The sequence below is a fragment of the Anas platyrhynchos genome, chromosome 8, assembly GCF_047663525.1.
Source record: "Anas platyrhynchos isolate ZD024472 breed Pekin duck chromosome 8, IASCAAS_PekinDuck_T2T, whole genome shotgun sequence".
NCBI lineage: Eukaryota > Metazoa > Chordata > Aves > Anseriformes > Anatidae > Anas > Anas platyrhynchos.
Genome location: NC_092594.1, coordinates 29,295,308 through 29,313,444, shown reverse-complemented (window position 1 = coordinate 29,313,444; position 18,137 = coordinate 29,295,308). Strand labels below are relative to the sequence as shown.

Genomic DNA, 18,137 nt, shown 5'->3' with positions numbered 1-18,137 from the left:
AGGTACCAGGAAAGGTTGGGAGAGGAGGAATAAAAACCCAATTCTCTCTGATTTCTGAGAGTATGGGCAGGATGGCCCAGGCCCCCCGGGCACAGGGCAGTCCCGGTGATGAGGGATGCTCAGTTGGGAGAGGTCTGGGCAGCCCCTGCATGGGGGTGATCCCAGGGCGGACACGGTCCCCCTGCCCCAAAAATCAGACAGGTGCCCCCCAGCACCCTCCTCTGCAGCCTCCCCCGAGCCTGCCAGTATCATCACCGTCCATTACCCAATGACTATATTTATTAAGTCCCCTGCCAAGGCATTACAGAGTGGTCTGTAACAGAGATTAAAAGCAGAAGAAAACACCATCGTAATCCTTTCTGAAGCAAACAAACCCATAAACAGCCTCAGCACTGGCTACCAGAAACACGCAGGCTGTGGGAACGACACCAAATTCTTCACGGCCCCAACCCAAACGTACTTATTCCTACAAATGCCCCCCTCCTGGAGATGGAGACCCCATTTGGTGGCATTTGGCAGCAATGGGATGTGGCCAGGGCCCGAGCACCCCAAGCACCGAGGCTGCTGTTTCCCCAGGGATTATTTTAAGCCCGTGGAATGAAGCACTTCACGAGGAGGCACTGGGTTTCCTTTGTCTCCACTAGAGATAATCAGGTGCAGATAGGGTGGATATTCTGTAAAAACACACGCTCGCTTCCACTCACCGGTTACCTTTTTTTTTTTTTTCTTTTTTCTCTTTTTTTTTTTTTTTTTTTTTTTTTTTTTTTTTCTGAGAGCCGTAAGGGTTTCAATTACCGGATTCTGGGATTTAGTGCCCAGGGCTTTTTGGTGTGCGTTAGATTTATTAGAAGGTTTAGTATCAGTGGAGGATTCACGCATTTACTCCCAGGAGCCCAGCTTCCGTTCACAGACCCTAAATCAAGAGCCGAGATGGGCTATTGTCACTTAGGACATTAGCATGGTTAACGCACGCGGGGATGATTAATAGCAATATGCATGCAGCCTCCCCTCCTCCCCAAACGCCCTGCCCCGCCATCCTGCTCCCTGCCGCCGCCCTGAGGCTCAGCACCAGCCCCGGCGCTGGCAGGGTTCCTGCTGCAAGCTGCGTTTTATTAATATTATTATTCTTTTTTTTAAAAAAAAAAAAAAAAAAAGATTAAGGGTATCAGGCACTCGGGGGACAGAGGGTTTTCTCCCAGGACTGGGTTCCCCCCCTCCCCGCCACCAGCTGGAAGAAGGGCAGACGCGCTCAGGGCAAGTTGGCAAAACCTGCGAGAAAAAATTATTCTAGGAGAAAACCCAACCTTCCCCTGCAGGAGCCGCCCACCCTGGCAGCCCCTTGCTGCCTCCCTTCTTCCCAAAGGAAAGCAGAGGTCGGATCTGGAGGAAACCCATCCCTCCAGCAGCTCCTCGGGGATGCCGCGGGTGCCGGAGAGCCCAGGCTGGAGGCAAACACTGTTCTAGGGGAGACAGGACCACGCTCCTAACAAGCAAGATCCTGATGGCTTTTGTCCTTTTTCCAATACCGTGTTACTTACATTCCTTCTTTTTTAATTAAAACAGCCCCAGCTGATTTTACAAGCTTGCCGCTGCTTCTCTCCCAGTCTCTGTGTCTCTCATATGCTTGAGTGCTAGTATTAATTATTAGAGCCAATTTACTGTTTATACTCTGATGTTTTAACTAATTACCACTAATGGCAGACACCAGTGGGCAATCAACTTCATTTAGTTCCCAGTGCAAACCACTCATTACCATCGAAGAGAGGGAAGGAGAGCGCGGGAGGGATAAATAAAGGCAGAGGGAGATGGGCAGGTGCCTGGGCTGTGGGGTGCTGGGGGGTGTTCCCATTGCCACCACCCAACCCAGCCCCTTCAGCAGCACTTGGGGGCAGGATTTAGGGCTCCACCATGTGTGGATGAACAGAAGGGAAAAAAAACAAGCACAACTGCTGTGCTGGTGCTTCATGCTACAGGCTAAGCCCTTGACAGCTACAGTTGCAGGTGAGCAATGTGCTTCTTGCCCTGCGTGGGGGCTCTGCGAGCCCTTAGGACAACACCTTCCTCAGCCTAGCCCTTATCTCGCCCATCCCTCCCTCTGCACACCCAGGGAACGAGGGGCAGATATTTATCGCCCTGCACCCTCAGAAACCCGCAGCCAGCAAGGGAGCCCCCAGTGCTTAAAGCAGGTCACCTCCAGGTGTTGTAGCTGTGCATGGGCTTTCTTGGGTTTGCACCCAGAACCAGACAGCCCGTGTCCAGCAAGGACAGGGTGAGGTGGTTCCACCAGAGCTGGCCCTGCAGCTCCAGGAGAGACATCTTCGGTGGGAAAAATCCTGGGGCTGAGCATCCCTGGCCATGGCTGAGAAAAGCTGCTGGAGAAAGTCACGTCTGGATCTGTTCCTCCTGCAGAGAGACCTGTTAACCATGTCCTGGGACAAAAACCCATTCACCCACAGTGTTTGGGTTCTGGGGTCTGGAGCAGCCCCCGGGCAGGGAGCGCTGCAGATGGAGGGTCCTTCCCTGGGGACAGCGCGGCTCTAATGACCTGCCAGCTCGTTACCAGCAGTGGGAGTCCTGCTCTCACAAAAGGGGCTGCAGCATGAAACTTTCCAAGTTTCATGCCATCGATGTGGTTCTAGTGCAGAGATGCTGAAAAGGATCTGAAAAGAGGGGCATGAGCCCGGCCACGGGGATGGGGCTGGGCACCACCTCTCCAACGGGACCACCCATCTCTCCTTTCCTTTTCCTTTTCCCTTTTCATTCCCCGATCTGCTTAGGCTGGAGACCCGCTCTGTGATGCTGGGGACATGGCAGCCTGTCTTGTGGGTGTTGGGGGGGGGGTTTATAACTATGCACACATCTGAAATGTAATTGCTGTCAGCTCTCTCCATTCTTGCAGCACGAGGCCTTTAATCTCTCCCACCAGACCCATCGGCCCTGATATTGCAGCTCCAGAAAGGCTGGTTTTATGTACTTTAACCCCGCGACCTTTACAAATCCCATCATTCCAATCAATACGTCTCATTAGCGTTAGGTAAATGTATGGGATGGATGGGGAGCTGTGCTGGGAGGAGCCCGTGGCGGGTGGGGTGGAAAGTGCTGCTGCTGCCCGCTCTCTGGGGACAGCCCAGCCCCGGTGCTGCTGGGGACACCCTTCCCAAAAACATCCTTCCCCCAAGCACCCTTCCCTCCCTCTGGACACACGCCTTGGTCCGGCTAATGCAGAGCTGGACAGAGTCCCTGCCAAGCCAGCGGTGCAGTTGAGAGCCCAAGCTGTTAACTGGACCAAGCTGTTGAAGTCATTTTTCCTCTCTCCTCGGGAAGCAGACATGTGTTTTACAGCTTTCCACCATGTCGGCTAAATGGAAACATGCGGGGCCTGCGGCAGGTGATGGGGAAACAATGCGGGGTGTGCCGCGGGTGGCAGGGCAAAGCCAAGGAGCGGGGCGAAGAAACAAAATCTCTGGCACTTCCCATGAAGCGAAAGGCTTAATCCATGCAGAAATGCCAGCTTACACCAGCTGAGGACCTCACCAACCCTTCACAGGTCAGCAGCCAGCCAAGGATGCTTCAAAGGATGGGGCTGCCCTTGGGACGGCTCTGCAACCCAGCTTTCAGCGGGGAGTGGGCTCACCCCTCGATCAGTGCCTCAGCCAGCAGGGCTGTAAATGCAATTACTGCCCATAAAACCACCCAGCCCTCCTCCGAATCCTGCTCAAACGCTTGACTCGGGCGACCCACGTGCAGCAGCAAATGGGGCACCCAAGGCTGCTGCTGCTGCAGCACTCCTGGGGCAGGGCAGGCTGGGGCGCAGGGGGAGGCGAGGGTCCCCTCCTGCCCTCCCCAGGCAGGGCCACCTCTCCAAGTGGCATCTGGAGCCGGGTTTGGTTTCCGAGCTCTGCTATCCCCATCTGCAGAGCCAGCTTGTTACTGCAACGGCGCTCGGCCCCGCTTCGGGCTCGCCCCAGGAGCACAGGCAGCTGAGGCAGGCAGATTAATGCCGAGCACAAAATGAGTTCGTGTGCACAGATCTATTCCTGGTAGAGCCTAAAAAGCAAGGGCTAAAAATATATGGGCAAGCTCTGCTTTTTCACATTAGTGGTGTTTAATGAAGATGTTTCCGAGAGGTTTAAACTCATGCAGAGCTGGGCCAGATGCACCTCTCCTTGGAGCAGGGGGCAGCCGAATTTGTCTCCTTGCTGGAGGGTGTGCACGGAGCTGGGTACGTGACAACCCCATGTACATGGGGCAGTCTGGACACCCAGTCCGTGTGCTCCCTGCTCCCCCAGCACCGATACCTGCTTCTTCCACCCCCCTTGCCCTGCTTGTCAAGGCACTTCAGCCAGGTCTCAGGCTTGTTGACAAGCACTAAACTCCACAGCGGCGAGAAAACCATTTAAGCACTAAGCCCCCCTCGGCTTTAGAGAGATGACTGCACGGTGTGGGATCTTAGCACAGCACCTAGCAGGAGGCAGAAGGAAGGAAACGTTAATAAATCCTGCAGCGGGCCAATTTCACTCGACCTGACACGCTGCTCCTCCTGGAATTAACTGGGCAAGCCCCGAGGCACCTCTCCGGAGCGGCACCCCAGCCGCCCGCTCCTCGACACCGAGCTGGGAGCATCCATGAAACCTGCATCCAGAAGGGCTGGAAAATGAAGTCCATACATTGAGAGCCGCCCTCTCCAGCAGAACAAGAGCAGGGCTGGATGAAGCTGTGCGAGTCCCCACTGCTGATTTTATCCCCATGTTGGCAGCAGGACCGGGGGCGAGGGGCAGCACCCTCCCCACCCAGAGCAGCGAAGAGGGAGAGCCCCTGGGGAGCAGGCAGGGAGATGTCACATCGCCCAGCAGTGCCCCTGGGGGTGTCACGGGAGGACAGAGCAGTGGCCTTGCTGCTGGACTGGGTTTAACCTCCTGGGGCTTGTCGGCTGGAAGGAAGCTCCGTGGAGGAGAGATTGCAGCTAGGTGGGGAGATTGGTGGGTCTGGAGATGCAGGGGATTGCGGCGGTGTTAGATTTTATCTGCGGCTCTGCACGGCCAGATGACCTTGGGATCCCAATCAACAGTTGTTAATAAAACATAGGGGACGAGTGTGAGGGGTTAGACGCAGAGCACGGCTCTGAGGGATGGCGTTGCAGCTGGGGGCACTGGGGGCTGCTGCTGCCTGCTGTAACTCCGCACACAGCACCCGGGGCTGGGAAGGGATGGGGGAGCTGGCTCTGGTCATCACTGGAGAGAGCAAGGGGGTGCTGGAAGAGCTGGGACCCCACCACAGAGCCACCACTGCCTCCCTGCTGCGCCCCTGTCTCCTCCCTACCCCTGGCTGTGCCGAGATCCGGCCTCGCTCAGCCCACATTTCAGTCCCAGCCATTACAATGACAACGGTGATAAGAGATTCTTATCACAGTGCTCGACATCGATTTGAAGCTGAGCCCCTTTCCCGCTCTCCTCCTCCTCCTCGTGGCTGTGGGCACACTCGGCAGCTGCTTGAGAGCCAAGCTAAGGGTGGGAGGTTCAGGTCCATCTGGGGCTGGAGAGGCACAAAAAACTGGAGAGGTACAGAAACTGCCCACAAGTTTCACCGAGGTTAGGGCTGGAGCTAACAGAGATACCTGCTCTCGAGCTCCCCTTGCAGCCACCATCTCCATGATGTGCAAAAACTCAGTTCCTCCCATTGCTGGCCCCTATACATGGCCAGGTCCTTGGAGCTGGCCTCCAAAAACGCCCACCAGCCCAGGCTTCCACCTTTCAGCTTCCCTCTTTGCTCCAGGATGGCCAGCGGGGTGCTGTGTGCCCAGCAGGGGAGGCTACCTGTACCAGGGGTGCCCTGGACACTGGGCACATCCACTCTGGATGAATGCACCAGGGCATGTGCAGAGCAGGACCTCAGGTGGGGAAACTGAGGCACGGGAAGGCTCTAGGCTCACACAGCAGCACTGCCAAGAGGTGTCCTGGTCTGGAGCTGCTTGAGGAAACCTGGCCCCTTTCTCAAAACCAGCGAAGCCCCAGCATCTCTGCTGAAAATCCTCCCGGCACAGCCTCTGGGAACGGCAGCCCCATGGGGTGGTGGCAGGGGAAACACCCGAACAATCGGAGCCTGTGCGGGGACGAAGAAAGGGCGCTCTTGTTGGGGTGAGCCCAGCGTCGCCGGGTGGCACCCCAGGTACCCCAGCTGTGCCAGCACTGCAGCACAACAGAGACGGGGCTGTTCGGGGCCCAGCCCCGGCACAGGGTGTCACCGCCTGCGTTTGTGAGCGGGGACGTTGTCTCTTTGTCTGCGCTGGTTTCTGCTCTGCTGACCCGCTTTGCTCTCCCTGTCGCGCCATCCATCAGCTCTGGCAGCCCCGTCAATTCCAGGCCTCCGCGATGCCATTCCTCAGTGAGGGGGGGGATAAAGCACATTTTTTTTTTTAGGGCGAGGAGCAGCACTTTCCCTCCTGGCAACTTGCTGGGCTCCCTCCTTCCCTCCTCAGAGCCACGCAAGGCTCTGCTTTGCCCCAGCCTCAGGACACCGGGCTTTTCCTCCAGCCACCTCCATCTCCCCAGCAGCAGAGCCCGGAGCAAACAGGGTCCCTGCAGCATCCCCAGCCAGATGTGCTCTGCCTGCTCGCCCCGAGGCCCCTGCTATTACCGGCAGCAGGCAGGCGGTGGCAGCCTGCCCCGCAGGCAGCGGGCAGGGCTGGGGTGCTGCCAGGCTGGCAGGTGCTGCGGGGCACCCAAGGGACCTCACCGCCTTCCCCGCAGCCCTTTCTGCTGCCTTTTGGGGCAGGTGGGCACTGGTGATGCTGGTGGCTCACCCCCAGCCATGCGCATGGCTGGGTGTCACCAGGCTTGCTGCTGGAGCTGAGCGATAGGAAAAAGGGGGATTTGGGGACAGCCTCCATCCCCTGCGCCCCATGGGGCTGGATGCCCCCCCTGCTGCCCCCCAGCACTGCAGACCTGGCACAGGGAGCCCAGCAGTGACGGGGCTTTGTCCCCCACTCCCACCTTGGCAGCAGAAACATCTGCCTCCCCCCCTCAGTCAACGCGCAGCTTTTAATAGTCCTGACAATTCGCAAGAAAACAGGGGCATTAAATGTTAATTATATCTATTTGGATTCAAAAAATTTTATTACTCGAGTTAACGATAGCTGGAGTCATAAAGAAAAGCGCAGAGCGAGGGGACGCTGCCTCTCCGCGGGGCTGAGCACCCGCGGCCACCCCGTGCCATCGGCCACGCGAGGCCCAGCGGTGACAAACGGCTCCGGGACATGCAGGGGCCGGATCCTGCCCTGGGAGCGGTGCTGGGTTTGTGGTCGGTCCTCGTGTAGGCACTGTGCTGGCGGGACTTGGCCTGCCCCAGCCCGCGGGCTTCTAATTTACTGCTTTCCTTTTACCGTAAAACTGAAAGGGGAAGGTGCACCCTTTAATCACTGCCTCCGGGGCCCCGCCTGAAACCACACAGCGACCGAGCGAAGGCTAGGAGTTAATGCTCCTTCCGACACCTTTTTATGATTCATGGGCCTGACCTTGAGCCATAAACCGCTCAACCTCCCCGACACACTGGCAGTATTTACAGCCTGCAGGGGCCGGTACGCGCAGGCACAGACGCGGACCCGGGACGGGCACAGGTACGGGGCCGGGGATGCCACAGGTACCCGGCCCCACCAGGGACACCCTATGATAGGGATGGCCGTGCAGGTGGGCAGCCACGAGGGATGCTAACACAGCAGGCGGAGGTGCAGACACACATTTTGTACCCATGCACACATTGCACCCAAACCGCCTCGGTGGCACCGCGGAGGTGTGAGCAGGGCTGGGCGTCCCGCCTGGGCATCCCAGGCAGCCCCAGGTCCAGTGAAAGCCTCCACTGGTTCGAACTGGAGCAGGGTGAGATCTAATGGTTACAGCAAAGGGCACAGGGTTGAGAGGCTCCGCATGCAGCCGCTCAGGGTGGGCTTGGAGCAGCCCGCTCCTTGCTTTCTGCCTCAGTTTCCCCAGTGCCGCAGCAGCAGAGCTAATCCTGACCCATCCTGTTTGCACGGAGTCGGGAGGCCGAGCTCGTTAATGTTTGCAAAGTGGGTTTGGCTCCAGTGATAGAGCTAGCCAGAAATGTGAAGGTCATTATTATTAGCAGGATTAAAGCGATTTAGCCCAGCAGTGAGGGGGTACAGGTGAGCGCAGCAGCCGTGCTGTGCTCAGCAACAAATTGCACGCTCACGCAACCTCAAAATAATGACAAGTACAATAAAAACAGTGAGAGATAATGACGAATACTACGATCATATATCATTTCAGAAACTTTAGGCAGGACTAGAAGGTCGCCACGCTGCCCTCTAATCCTTCCACCCCCGAAATACACTCCCTGCAGGCAGCAGGAACCGAGCTTTGCTGATCGTGGGAACTTCCCAGATCCCATAAGGGCTTATCAGTGCCTGCTCTGCACATGCACAAATCTCCTGGTGCGGGCCCATGTGCATCACTTGCCACCACGGAGGTGCTGCCACACAGCCTCCGGGAAGGTCCTCACCAGGCGGCCTCCCTCCTCCTCCTCCTCTGCTCCACGGTGGGGACCGTGGCGTTGGGCGACTTGTCTGGGACAGGAATCTCCCTCTTTACTTTGCCTTTTTTTTTTTTTTTCCCTAGTTACAAAGTAAAAGAAGGAAAAACCAGGCTTATCTCAGAAAGCAGAGTTCAGGAAAAAGCTACTGGTCTTTTGGACTCAGCAAGTCCCCATTGGTAGCCTCGCTTGTCACCGGGAATTTATCAGCCAAACACAGATCTGGTCTAACGCGCCATATAACTAGTGCATAAACAAACTTCAGCATGATAAATGCGCTGCTTTGAAGCCATAAAGTTATTAGCTGGTGGCTGTTAGCTACTGCTTAGCGTGGGGCACGCTCCTGCCGTTAACCCCTCGCCGCCCCCTCAGTGCCCATCGCCGTGGGGGGACCTCGGGAGGGGACCCCGGGGCACGTCCCCATGTGGGGTGACGGCAGCCGAGCCCCGGGCTGTGCAGGGGGGACCCTGCAGGCACTGCTGGCTCTGCAGTGCTTATCAGTGCCCTTTGCACCCACCACGAGGAAAGGGCTGGAGCCTGCAGGAGGGAGATGTTGGCCAGGAGTGGGGCTCTGAAGGATGACACCCCGGTGTTTGAGACCCCTCCTCTCCTCCCCTGTGCCCCCCAGGGGGCAAGCACAGAGGGTGGCTGTGTGTATCCCCATGGCACAGACCCTCTGGGATGTACTGATTTCAGGCTCAGGCAGGGCTGGAGGAAGGAGGTCACCCCTCCACTGTTCAGGACATCTTTTTTAGAAGTGCTGAAGCAAAAGCCCTAATTTTTTTTCCCCGTAGCAGAGAAGCAGTGAGCACCAGCAAGGTGTTTAGAGTTCCCTCTGCTGCCTGCAGCGCACGGCTGCCGCCTGCTCCCATCAGCACAGCCTCACCGGAGGCTCCTGGGTGCTGGAGAAACCCCACGGCCACCAGCAGCTCAGTGGGACACGGCCAACCCCACAGCATCAGCAGGGCTGGCCACCAGCACAGCACCTGGGAAGCATCCTCCACCCCATGGGAACAAGGGGATGCTCCCACCAAGGTCCTCTGGTCCCCATGGCCACCTCCTGCCCCTGTCCCCCCAGTGTGCTGGGGGTGGTGGGAGGTCTCCAGTGCTCGCCATGCAGCAGTGGGGGGGATGCAGGGGGCCGGGGGCTGGCTCCCATCCCTCTCCCCAAACAACTGGCCCTGCCAGGAGGCAGGAGACGTCTCAGCAGGGCCAGCTGGGGGGCAGCGGGACTCGGAGCTGTCTCAGCGCCTGTTCCTCATTAGAAGCCCGGTGTTGAAGAAACTCATAATTAGAGCCCTGAGTATTAATTAATCTCCGTGACCCTCCTCTCATTCTCCTTCCCCTGCTCGTGCAGCCCAGGAGGTCAGCCTGGATTATTAACACGTGCAAGTGCAGGATGGCGAGCACGCCGCGCGGGTCGGCAGCGATGTAGGGCCCGGACCCCGGGGCCCGTCCCCGTGTTCAGAGCAGCCACAGGCACCTCGTCCCTCCCCGTTGGGTGCTGGTGGCAGCACGGCATCCCTCCCCTGCTCCTCTGCTCCGCCGCCAGGCTCTGCTGGGAACACATTCAGCACCCTGGGGACAGCGGCAGAGTGGGCACAGAAATGTGTCCCACGGCAAGCAGGGCTGGTGGTGTGCTAAATGGGAAAAGCATCCCGTCTGTTTCAGGTCTTTAAGAGCCTCGGCACTCAGGAGGCAGCCCTGAGACCCTTTTAGCACCATGGTGGCCACGTCCCACAGCCCCTTTCCTCCCCTGCTTGCCTGCTCAGGCTCAGCCACCTGGGGCAAGGACTCAGCTCCTGGCAGCCCCACGCTCCCTGCCAGGGGACTGATGGGCTCCGGAGAGCTGCCACGGAGCACCAAAACAAGATATAAAATAAATCCAAACTTTTCGGACGCCCTGGTAACCACCAACTGCTTCCCTGATCTGATTTTTCCCCTTTTCTGCTGGAGCAATAAAAAGGGGAAAATCAACATCCAAATGATCTTGTTTATGGCGACTAAATAAGCTGCATGTGCTTAATCCGTTAGAGTTTAATGAATTTACGACTTGCTTTGGAATTTGACAAGGGCTGTAAAAGAGTAATTAACATTTATCAGTGTGTTTTTTACACACACCCCGCCCTCCTCCCCGTCTCCCTTCCTCCTCCCGCTGCCTGTCGCGGAGCAGCACTGGGTATCGGGGGGAATATAAAAGTGATCAATTAATTCTTAATAATCTCGGGGAAAGATTGTAGAGTCGCAGTATGAACTCAGGGAGTGTCAATAAACGTGCCAAAGGTTGGCCCCCTCCCCGGCGCTGCGGAGGAATGCGGGCGGCCGGGGAGGGGACGGGGCTGCGGGGATGGGTGGTGCTTGGTGGAGGGGCCCCGCACCCCGTTCCTTCTCTTTGGGCTCTGCTGGCATCCAGAGCAACCCTTGGTCACCTCACCCAGGTGGCCAGGATGTCCCCGGGGCAGGAGGAGAGCAAGAGAGGGGCTGGTGGCATAGGGGGTGTCCATGCTGCTCCCCATCTGACGCAGCAGTGGTGGCGATTTGGAAACGCAATCCCACTACAGCTCTGTAAACCTGAGCCTGAAGGACCCCAAATCCTCTCCACAACCCCAATGTGGTCACACTGACCATGCACGTAGACGGGCAGTGCACCCACGGGTGCAGGCATCTGCACCGCCCCGCTGCCATGTGGTCCAGGATGGCAGCACAAACACAATCAGATTCTGGTGCTTCCCGAGCCCCCAAATTGCCACCCGATGCTTTTACCCCTCTTTGGCACCCAGCCATGGGGCTGTGGAGTGGGGCATGAGCGTGCCCGGTGTGTGAGGGTGTGGGGAGCCTGCCCTCCTGGGCAGCCACACAGAAAGAGTGGGTTCAGGGCTCCCAGGTGCAGCAGGCTCCCTGGAGGAGACGGGGAAGCATCTGGCTGTGGGGCAGAGGGTCCCGGAGACCCACAAACAAAAGCTCGGGATGATAAATCCCCCGAGGCGTGAGATTGTCCGGGCATCGGCTCTGGACAGAAACAAATTCTCCCTGTCGAACATAATGGCCCGAAAATAAGCAGTGAGGCAGGGAAGGAGAGGGCTGGACCCAGGGGGGCTGGAAAATCTCCTCCCAGCCCCATGGAGAGGACGTGGGAGGGGACGAGCACCGGGCACCCACCCGTGGGGCAGACAGGAGCGTGGGGATTTCTCCCCAGGTTGCTCAAGCCATGTCTATCTGGATGAACGCAGGAAAGAGACGTGGAAAGTGATGGGATGGGCTCGCCATCATTTTATATGAACCCTCTTGTCCCCCGCAGGAGCTGCAGGGTCAGTGTGGGTGGTTGGGGTCCCGTGGCTGTGGGATTTGTCACGGCGTCTCCAGAGCTGCCCAGGAGCAGCTCGGGGCAGGCAGATGGAGGGGGGAGCCGGGAGGTGGCACCTCGTGGGGAATTAGGGGGTGTGACAGCCCCCAGGGCTGGGCACCAGGGGGATCTGCACCATTGGGACAGGGGCTGGGGATGGGGGTGGCCGGGCCACGAAATTCCCTGGCAGTGGGAGCACTGGGGGCACGGCACAGGGGGCACCAGGGGGTGGCAGGAGATGCCCAGGTCCCCTAAACATGCTGCTCGGGGTCTGACGCCCGCAAGCAGTGGCGCTGAAGATGATTTTAGGCCGTGATTATAAGAAATCTATTGATCTCTTGGACTCTGTAATGACAGATGAAGCATTTTAACGAAACACCTATTGGTCATGCATTAACCCTCCTCGCCTATTCAGACATTCAGCACCGGACTGACGAGGGCAGCGGGATTCCCAGAGTCTTTTTTGGGGAGGGAAGGGGGGGGAAAACGTTTCTTTAGGACACAACAACAACAAGAAGAAAAGAATGCCAACTTACAGAGGGGGAGAGTTAAAATCATACGATGAGTGGCAGTTGCAGACGCCTGGGGCCCTCTTTGGTTGTCGCTTCTATCTGGCAATCAATTGACAAGAAATTGGGATTATGAAATATTACTTCTGTGAGCAGAGGAGGCGGGCTTCCTTCCCCAACCTGCAGGCAAGCCTCCACTCCCCACTGGGACAAACCACGGAGAACACCAGCGATTTGGCCTCCGGATGGTTTTTAGCACGAGCACGGCCATCATCCCCCAAAGTCTTACTGACCGACTCTGAGCAAGGCTGCGGTGCCCTAAAGATGGATCTAGATGCCCGTGGCTCTTTATGGGAGTGAGACCATGCACCTGGGAGCACGGCGTGCACAGGGCAGGGGAGGGATGGGGAAAAGGAAAGGGAAATGTGGAGTGGGAGCACGAGTGGCTCATGTCAGTGGGGATGGGATGGGATGGGATGGTTTGGGATGGGATGGGATGGGATGGGATGGTTTGGGATGGGATGGGATGGGATGGGATGGGATGGGATGGGGTATTCCTGCTCCTGGGTGGGAGCAGGAGGTGCCACATGCGCATGGTGGGGCACGGCCCCCCCGGCGCCTCTTGTGTAAGCGCTGGGGAGGGGGCAGGCGCCGTTTCCTCCTGCTCGAGCCGTTGCAGCCTCAGAAACCACCAAGTCCCCGTTGCGTTGGGAGCTGCCCGGAGCTTCCTGCAGGTGCTGCGTGCTCATGAATCACACCTTGTCACCGGGCTGCCCAACGGCTTGGGCTGCTGCCACCCCCGGCCCCCGGCCCGGCCAGGCGAGGGTTAAGCGGGCATAAATCACTCTGTTTGAGAGACGTTTCAGAGCCTCTTCCAAATATTATAAAAAATGTCTTTAATCATCTAATAGCGCGAACTCGGCTGGTGATGGATGGAGAGAAGTCGCCTCTCTCCTCCTGATCCTAACAGATGAGGCTGAAGAGCTGCTGCTGGGGGGGGGGGGGAAGTTGGGGAGGGGGCTGGGGGAAGAGAAGGACATTTCTCAACCTCCCACCAGAGCAGTTATAAATATGAGGTCATACAGCAAGAGATGATAACGCATTAAAGGCTCTTGAGATATTAGTCTGTCAGCCTCGTTAGACACAGCCTATTTGGGGCTGACTGCATAATTAGAGGCTGGGGTACCCATAACTCACTGGTGTTTATACGGTGGAAGGGGCTACACTCGCCATCACCCTCAGCACTCAGAAAAGTCATCTTCAGCAGGCATCAAACCCCACTCCCTGATGCAAAAATAATGCAAATCCTCCTCTTTATGGGAAAAAAAAAACAACAACCACCTTTCTCCTGCCCTCATCCCCTGCCCTGCCCCAGCCTCTGCTCTCCCCGCACCCACCCTCACACCTCCCTTCTGCCACGGGTGGGGAACTGGCCCCTGGAGGAGACAGGGTGGCCCCAGGTCGCTTGTGGCAAAGGGGAGAAGTCCTCAGTGCCAGTCCCCCTGTCTTCCTCGTGGGACATTTCTCTGGGAGGTGCCACCGGGCACCTGCAGGCTGTGGGGAGCTGGAAGCAGCGCAGGGAGGTGGGGGTGCTTGGGCACAGGGGGTCCTGGGGAAGGAGCCGGGCTGTCCTGGCCTCCTCTGCTTTCTCTTCTCGGTTCTGCCTAGCCGGTGGTGAGCACACCGACCCAGAAGGGCACTTCCCAAAGCCGCCCGGCTGAAAATTGAACAAGTGAAACAGGGAAGGGGAACGTTTCCCTTCTGCAACTGTGCGGAGCGAGGGCACCGCAAGAGCCGGCTCCTGCTCGAACGGGAACAGAGACGGGGCAGGGGGAGGCAGCAGAAAGCCAGCCCGAACCTCGTGCACCCAAAATTGACCAGAGGAGTTGGTTTGCACGTCCTGAGCCTCACCATAAGCCAGGACATGAGCACGAGCAAGCAGAGCCCTCGCTCTGCAGCTGCCCTGCCTCGTCCCCTCATCCCGCTCGCCCACCACAGCCGGCGAGGGGCAAGGGGTCCGCAGAGGCGGGGGCAACCCCATGGCTTCCCGGGCTGAGGCAGGATAATGAATCCTGATGGGGGAAGTGACCTTTTCCAAATGCCACATGTCATTGGATTTTATATCACACCAGGACAATGTGCCATGGGTATTAAAATCGTTTTTCCAATAGGAGTGTGTGTGTGTGCGTGCATGTGTGTGTCAGGGAGAGATGTGAGAAAAATAAAATTAAGATATGAAAATTGGGCTGCCTCTAAACATGGCCTTTAGAGAAGACTTCGGTCCTGGCAGAGCAGCGCTGACAGAGCGCTCCGTGCCCTTTGCTCCTTGGATCACGGGTGATTTTGTCAGGGAAATAAGGCCTGTCCAAAACCCACGACAGAACTAGGGAAAATGCTCGGGAGCCCTGATCCCCATTTCTCAAGTCCTGCAGAGACATTCAGCTCCTCCACAGAGGAGGACGCCTCTGGAGCTGCTCTGCCCCATGTATAAATGCCCCTGGACACCCATGGGTGGCAGCTTGGGCTGAGTATGCACAGAAAGTAAAATTTGCATGACTGCTAAAGCCAAGCTGCATGGTCCCAGCGGGGCTGCGAAGCGGTGACCCTGGGACCAGCGTCTGCAGGCTGTCCGAGCACACAGGTACGGGGCACAGCAATGCCATGACGCATTCCCACGGGGAAACACAAAGCAAAAAAAAAATAAATAAAAAAATGAGGGAACAGGCTGGGAGAACTCCAGCCTGTTCCCTCAATCTGCAGGGCAATTGTCCGGCTGAAATAACAACGCTGGGACACAAAAAAAAAAAAAAGAAAAAAAGAAAAAAAAAAGGACAAGCTGTGTTTGTTTATTCAGCTTCTTTCCCCCCTTCTCCTTTCGACAATGCCCTGACACTGTGTCCTGCCGCGCTGGAGCTGCAGCCCCAACGGACTAAATTTATCCCAGCTGGAGCCCTGTTTACAAGCCTCGTCCTGTTTGCAGCCTGGCCCATCCTGCCCTTCCCCGGGGCCAACAGCCCAGGCTTCACCTTCCCTGGTCTCTGCTCCTTCAGCCCTGGAAATTTCCCCCCCCCCTGTGCTGGCAGAGGGGGCAGCTCGTGGCCCCCTGCCCGTTGTGTGCTCCCTGGGCTGCTGCTTGCCCAGCGTGGCTCAGTGGTGGCCGAGGCTCGTCCCACCCAGGAAAATGCTGGTTGTAGGCTCGGCAGGGAGGGTGCTGAGCACCCCAGGAGGACCAGGCTCCACTATTAAAACCTCGATGGAGCCCCGCGTCCCTTTGCACCCGTACAGGGTGCTCTGCTCCATGGGGAACAGTGGGATTGGACCGAGGAGACCAACCTACAGCTTTGGGTCCCGTCTCTGGTCTGCAGGAGTCCTCCTGCCGTCCCAGGCTGCCTCACCCCCAGGAGGTGCCTTCAGCAGGGCTCAGTTGGCAACATCCAGGCTCTTATTTGCTGGTTAATGAGTTCCAGATAATGAATCCCAGGGCACGAAAGCTTTTTGTTAACCCTTTGGCTCGCCGTCAGGATTTGCCAGCAGTCTGCGGGGATCTGAAGTCGTAAGAGCAGTTTGGGGGGGACTGCAGGTGCTCACCTATGGACGAGCTCATGCTGGGCAAGAGCAAACCCCATGGGGCACCCTACTGGGCCCAGCAGTGAATTTGACCCTAAAGGCTTGTCCAGACGAAGCACTGCTCCTGAGAAACCCCCTGACAATGGGCATTTCTTATTCCAGGGAGGAGATCTCGGTCATACCCACCAGACCCACTCTCTGAAATACAAACGGAGCTTTCGGGGAATCCTTCTCCTGCCTGAAAATCACCAAAACCCTGCAGTCCCACTCACTTTCCATGGCAGGCAGGGCGTGACGGGAAGGGCTGGTGGAGCAGCACCCAGCACACACACAGCACCGTGCTCCTCACACGTGTGGCTCCTCATCTCCGGAAGAAGATCTGCTAGTCAGGAAGTCACGGCCCTGATTACTTTGTCTTCCACGTTTAAGAACATCCCTAACTGCTCCTTGGATAGCTCAATTAGTAAAGTGAATATATTATATAAAGTCTAAAAGATTAAACTATCATAGGCAGCCCATAATTTCATGAAGAAGTCAGGGGAGCATATCCCTCTTATTAACTCTATAACAAATGTGATGAAAATGTTCAAATAGAATGTTAATGCAATGTTACGTGTAATTTTCCCAGGCGATTTTCTGCTGAAATATTTCTTTATTAATAGTAATTGAGGGTATAAATTATGAATGAGGCGATTTTCTCCTTTCACTGGGAAAGACGTACTAATGGCAATAATTCTTTATAATAATTTTTTTGGGGGGAGAGCGGGGAGGGAGCTGGGGTGAGGGGTTTAAAGAAAAAAAAAAATCTTTAAAGGGATTGCAAAATATATAGACTAGCAGTGCATGTTTTATGGCAGGGCGCTGTATTTTATATCCATGTGCTGGGCACCAGCCCCGCGCCGGGCTGCGCTGCGTGCACACCGCGATTTCTTCGCGCCTTCTCCATCCTGCAGATATCTAAGGGTTCACTGCAGGCCAGGGGCATGTGGAAGCCCTGGGTCTACAAATGCTGGGCTCTTCCAACCTCATGTTTTGCAGGAGAGGGGCAGCAGCGGCAGCACGAGCTCCGGGCACTTTGGGTTAGTGGCTGGGACACGCGCGCGGACAGGCAGCGCCGAGCCGCGCAGCTGCTCGCCGGGAAACAAAAAGTCCTTTCTGTGATGCCAGAATGAAAGAGGCGTTTTACAAGGGTTTTCAGAGCTTGCTCTCCTTGAGGGCTGTATGGTTTTTGACAAGCCAAACGACTTCAAAATTTTTCCACGCGGTTAGGGAATAATGCTGGTTGGAGGGTGTTTCCTAGCCCCTGCCCTCTGCGCGCATCTCTCTTTGTGAAGGTGAAGGGGAAAGAAAAGATGATATCCCTAAAATTTCCACTGAAATTTCCACATTAGCTGAAAAAATCCCTGAACGGCATAAAACTTTTAGACCACAGGATTTGCTTTTCCCCCTATTTTATTAACTTCTCCCAGGAAGTGCTGCCACATTAGAAACAAGCTCTACTCTGTGAGGGTAAGCAGAGAAGCAGACGCTCCCAACCCTCTGCTGTCCAGACTGAAGAGCATCCTGAGAGATGCTTAACCCAGCTCCTCTAGGGGCAGGCGACCTGGTCAGCCAGCCAGAGGTGACAGGGAACAGCTCTAGGACAAGGTGCCCGTGACACAGCCCTGGAGCAGCGTGTTATGGAGCACAAAGTGGTCCGGATGCATTTCTCAGCATCGCCACAGCTCCTCAAAAGCCGGGGAGGGGATTGCTTTACTCCTCCCCAAGGGACATCTCTTATAATCACCTCACCCAAGCATCCCCCCAGGCGCTGCCCTGCCCTGGCTGTTCCTCTGCTGGCCCCTCTGCTGGGCTGGAAGCCTCCCAGCAGCAAGGATGTGCTGTCCCTATCTCCATCCTCCTGCAGGCACTGCTCCCAGGCGCTGCCGGAGGCTCTGCCCGCGCGGGGAGGCTGCGGCGAGGCCGACAAAATCAGCGTGATCCGTCACCGACCCTCCTCAAAATTAGGTTAATAATTTATGATGTTAAATGGGACAGTTAATAGCTGGGCCAGATGATTCCTCAGCTAATCTAGAGCACGGGCTGAGCTGCAACGAGTCCTCTGAGAGTTCATTACACTCCCCAGCCCTCAGCGCTCGCGCTTTTGGCTCCACTGATGCCTACGGGAGGCTGTGGCT

The 18,137-nt window shown here is 56.8% G+C and overlaps 1 protein-coding gene across 6 annotated transcripts in view; it reads right to left on the bottom strand.

The window, feature by feature from the left end:
- The window catches only part of RNF220 (ring finger protein 220), a 186,734-nt gene that overhangs the window by 99,349 nt on the left and 69,248 nt on the right, over window positions 1-18,137 (bottom strand). For 4 of the 6 annotated variants that reach the window (XM_072041824.1, XM_072041823.1, XM_072041821.1 and 1 more), the window contains exon 3: window positions 12,421-12,495. The exons of the other annotated variants lie outside the window; for them this stretch is intronic. In XM_072041824.1, the coding sequence (XP_071897925.1) occupies window positions 12,421-12,495 (75 nt within the window). The remainder of the gene's footprint in view (window positions 1-12,420; window positions 12,496-18,137) is intronic. 6 annotated transcript variants of the gene reach the window in all.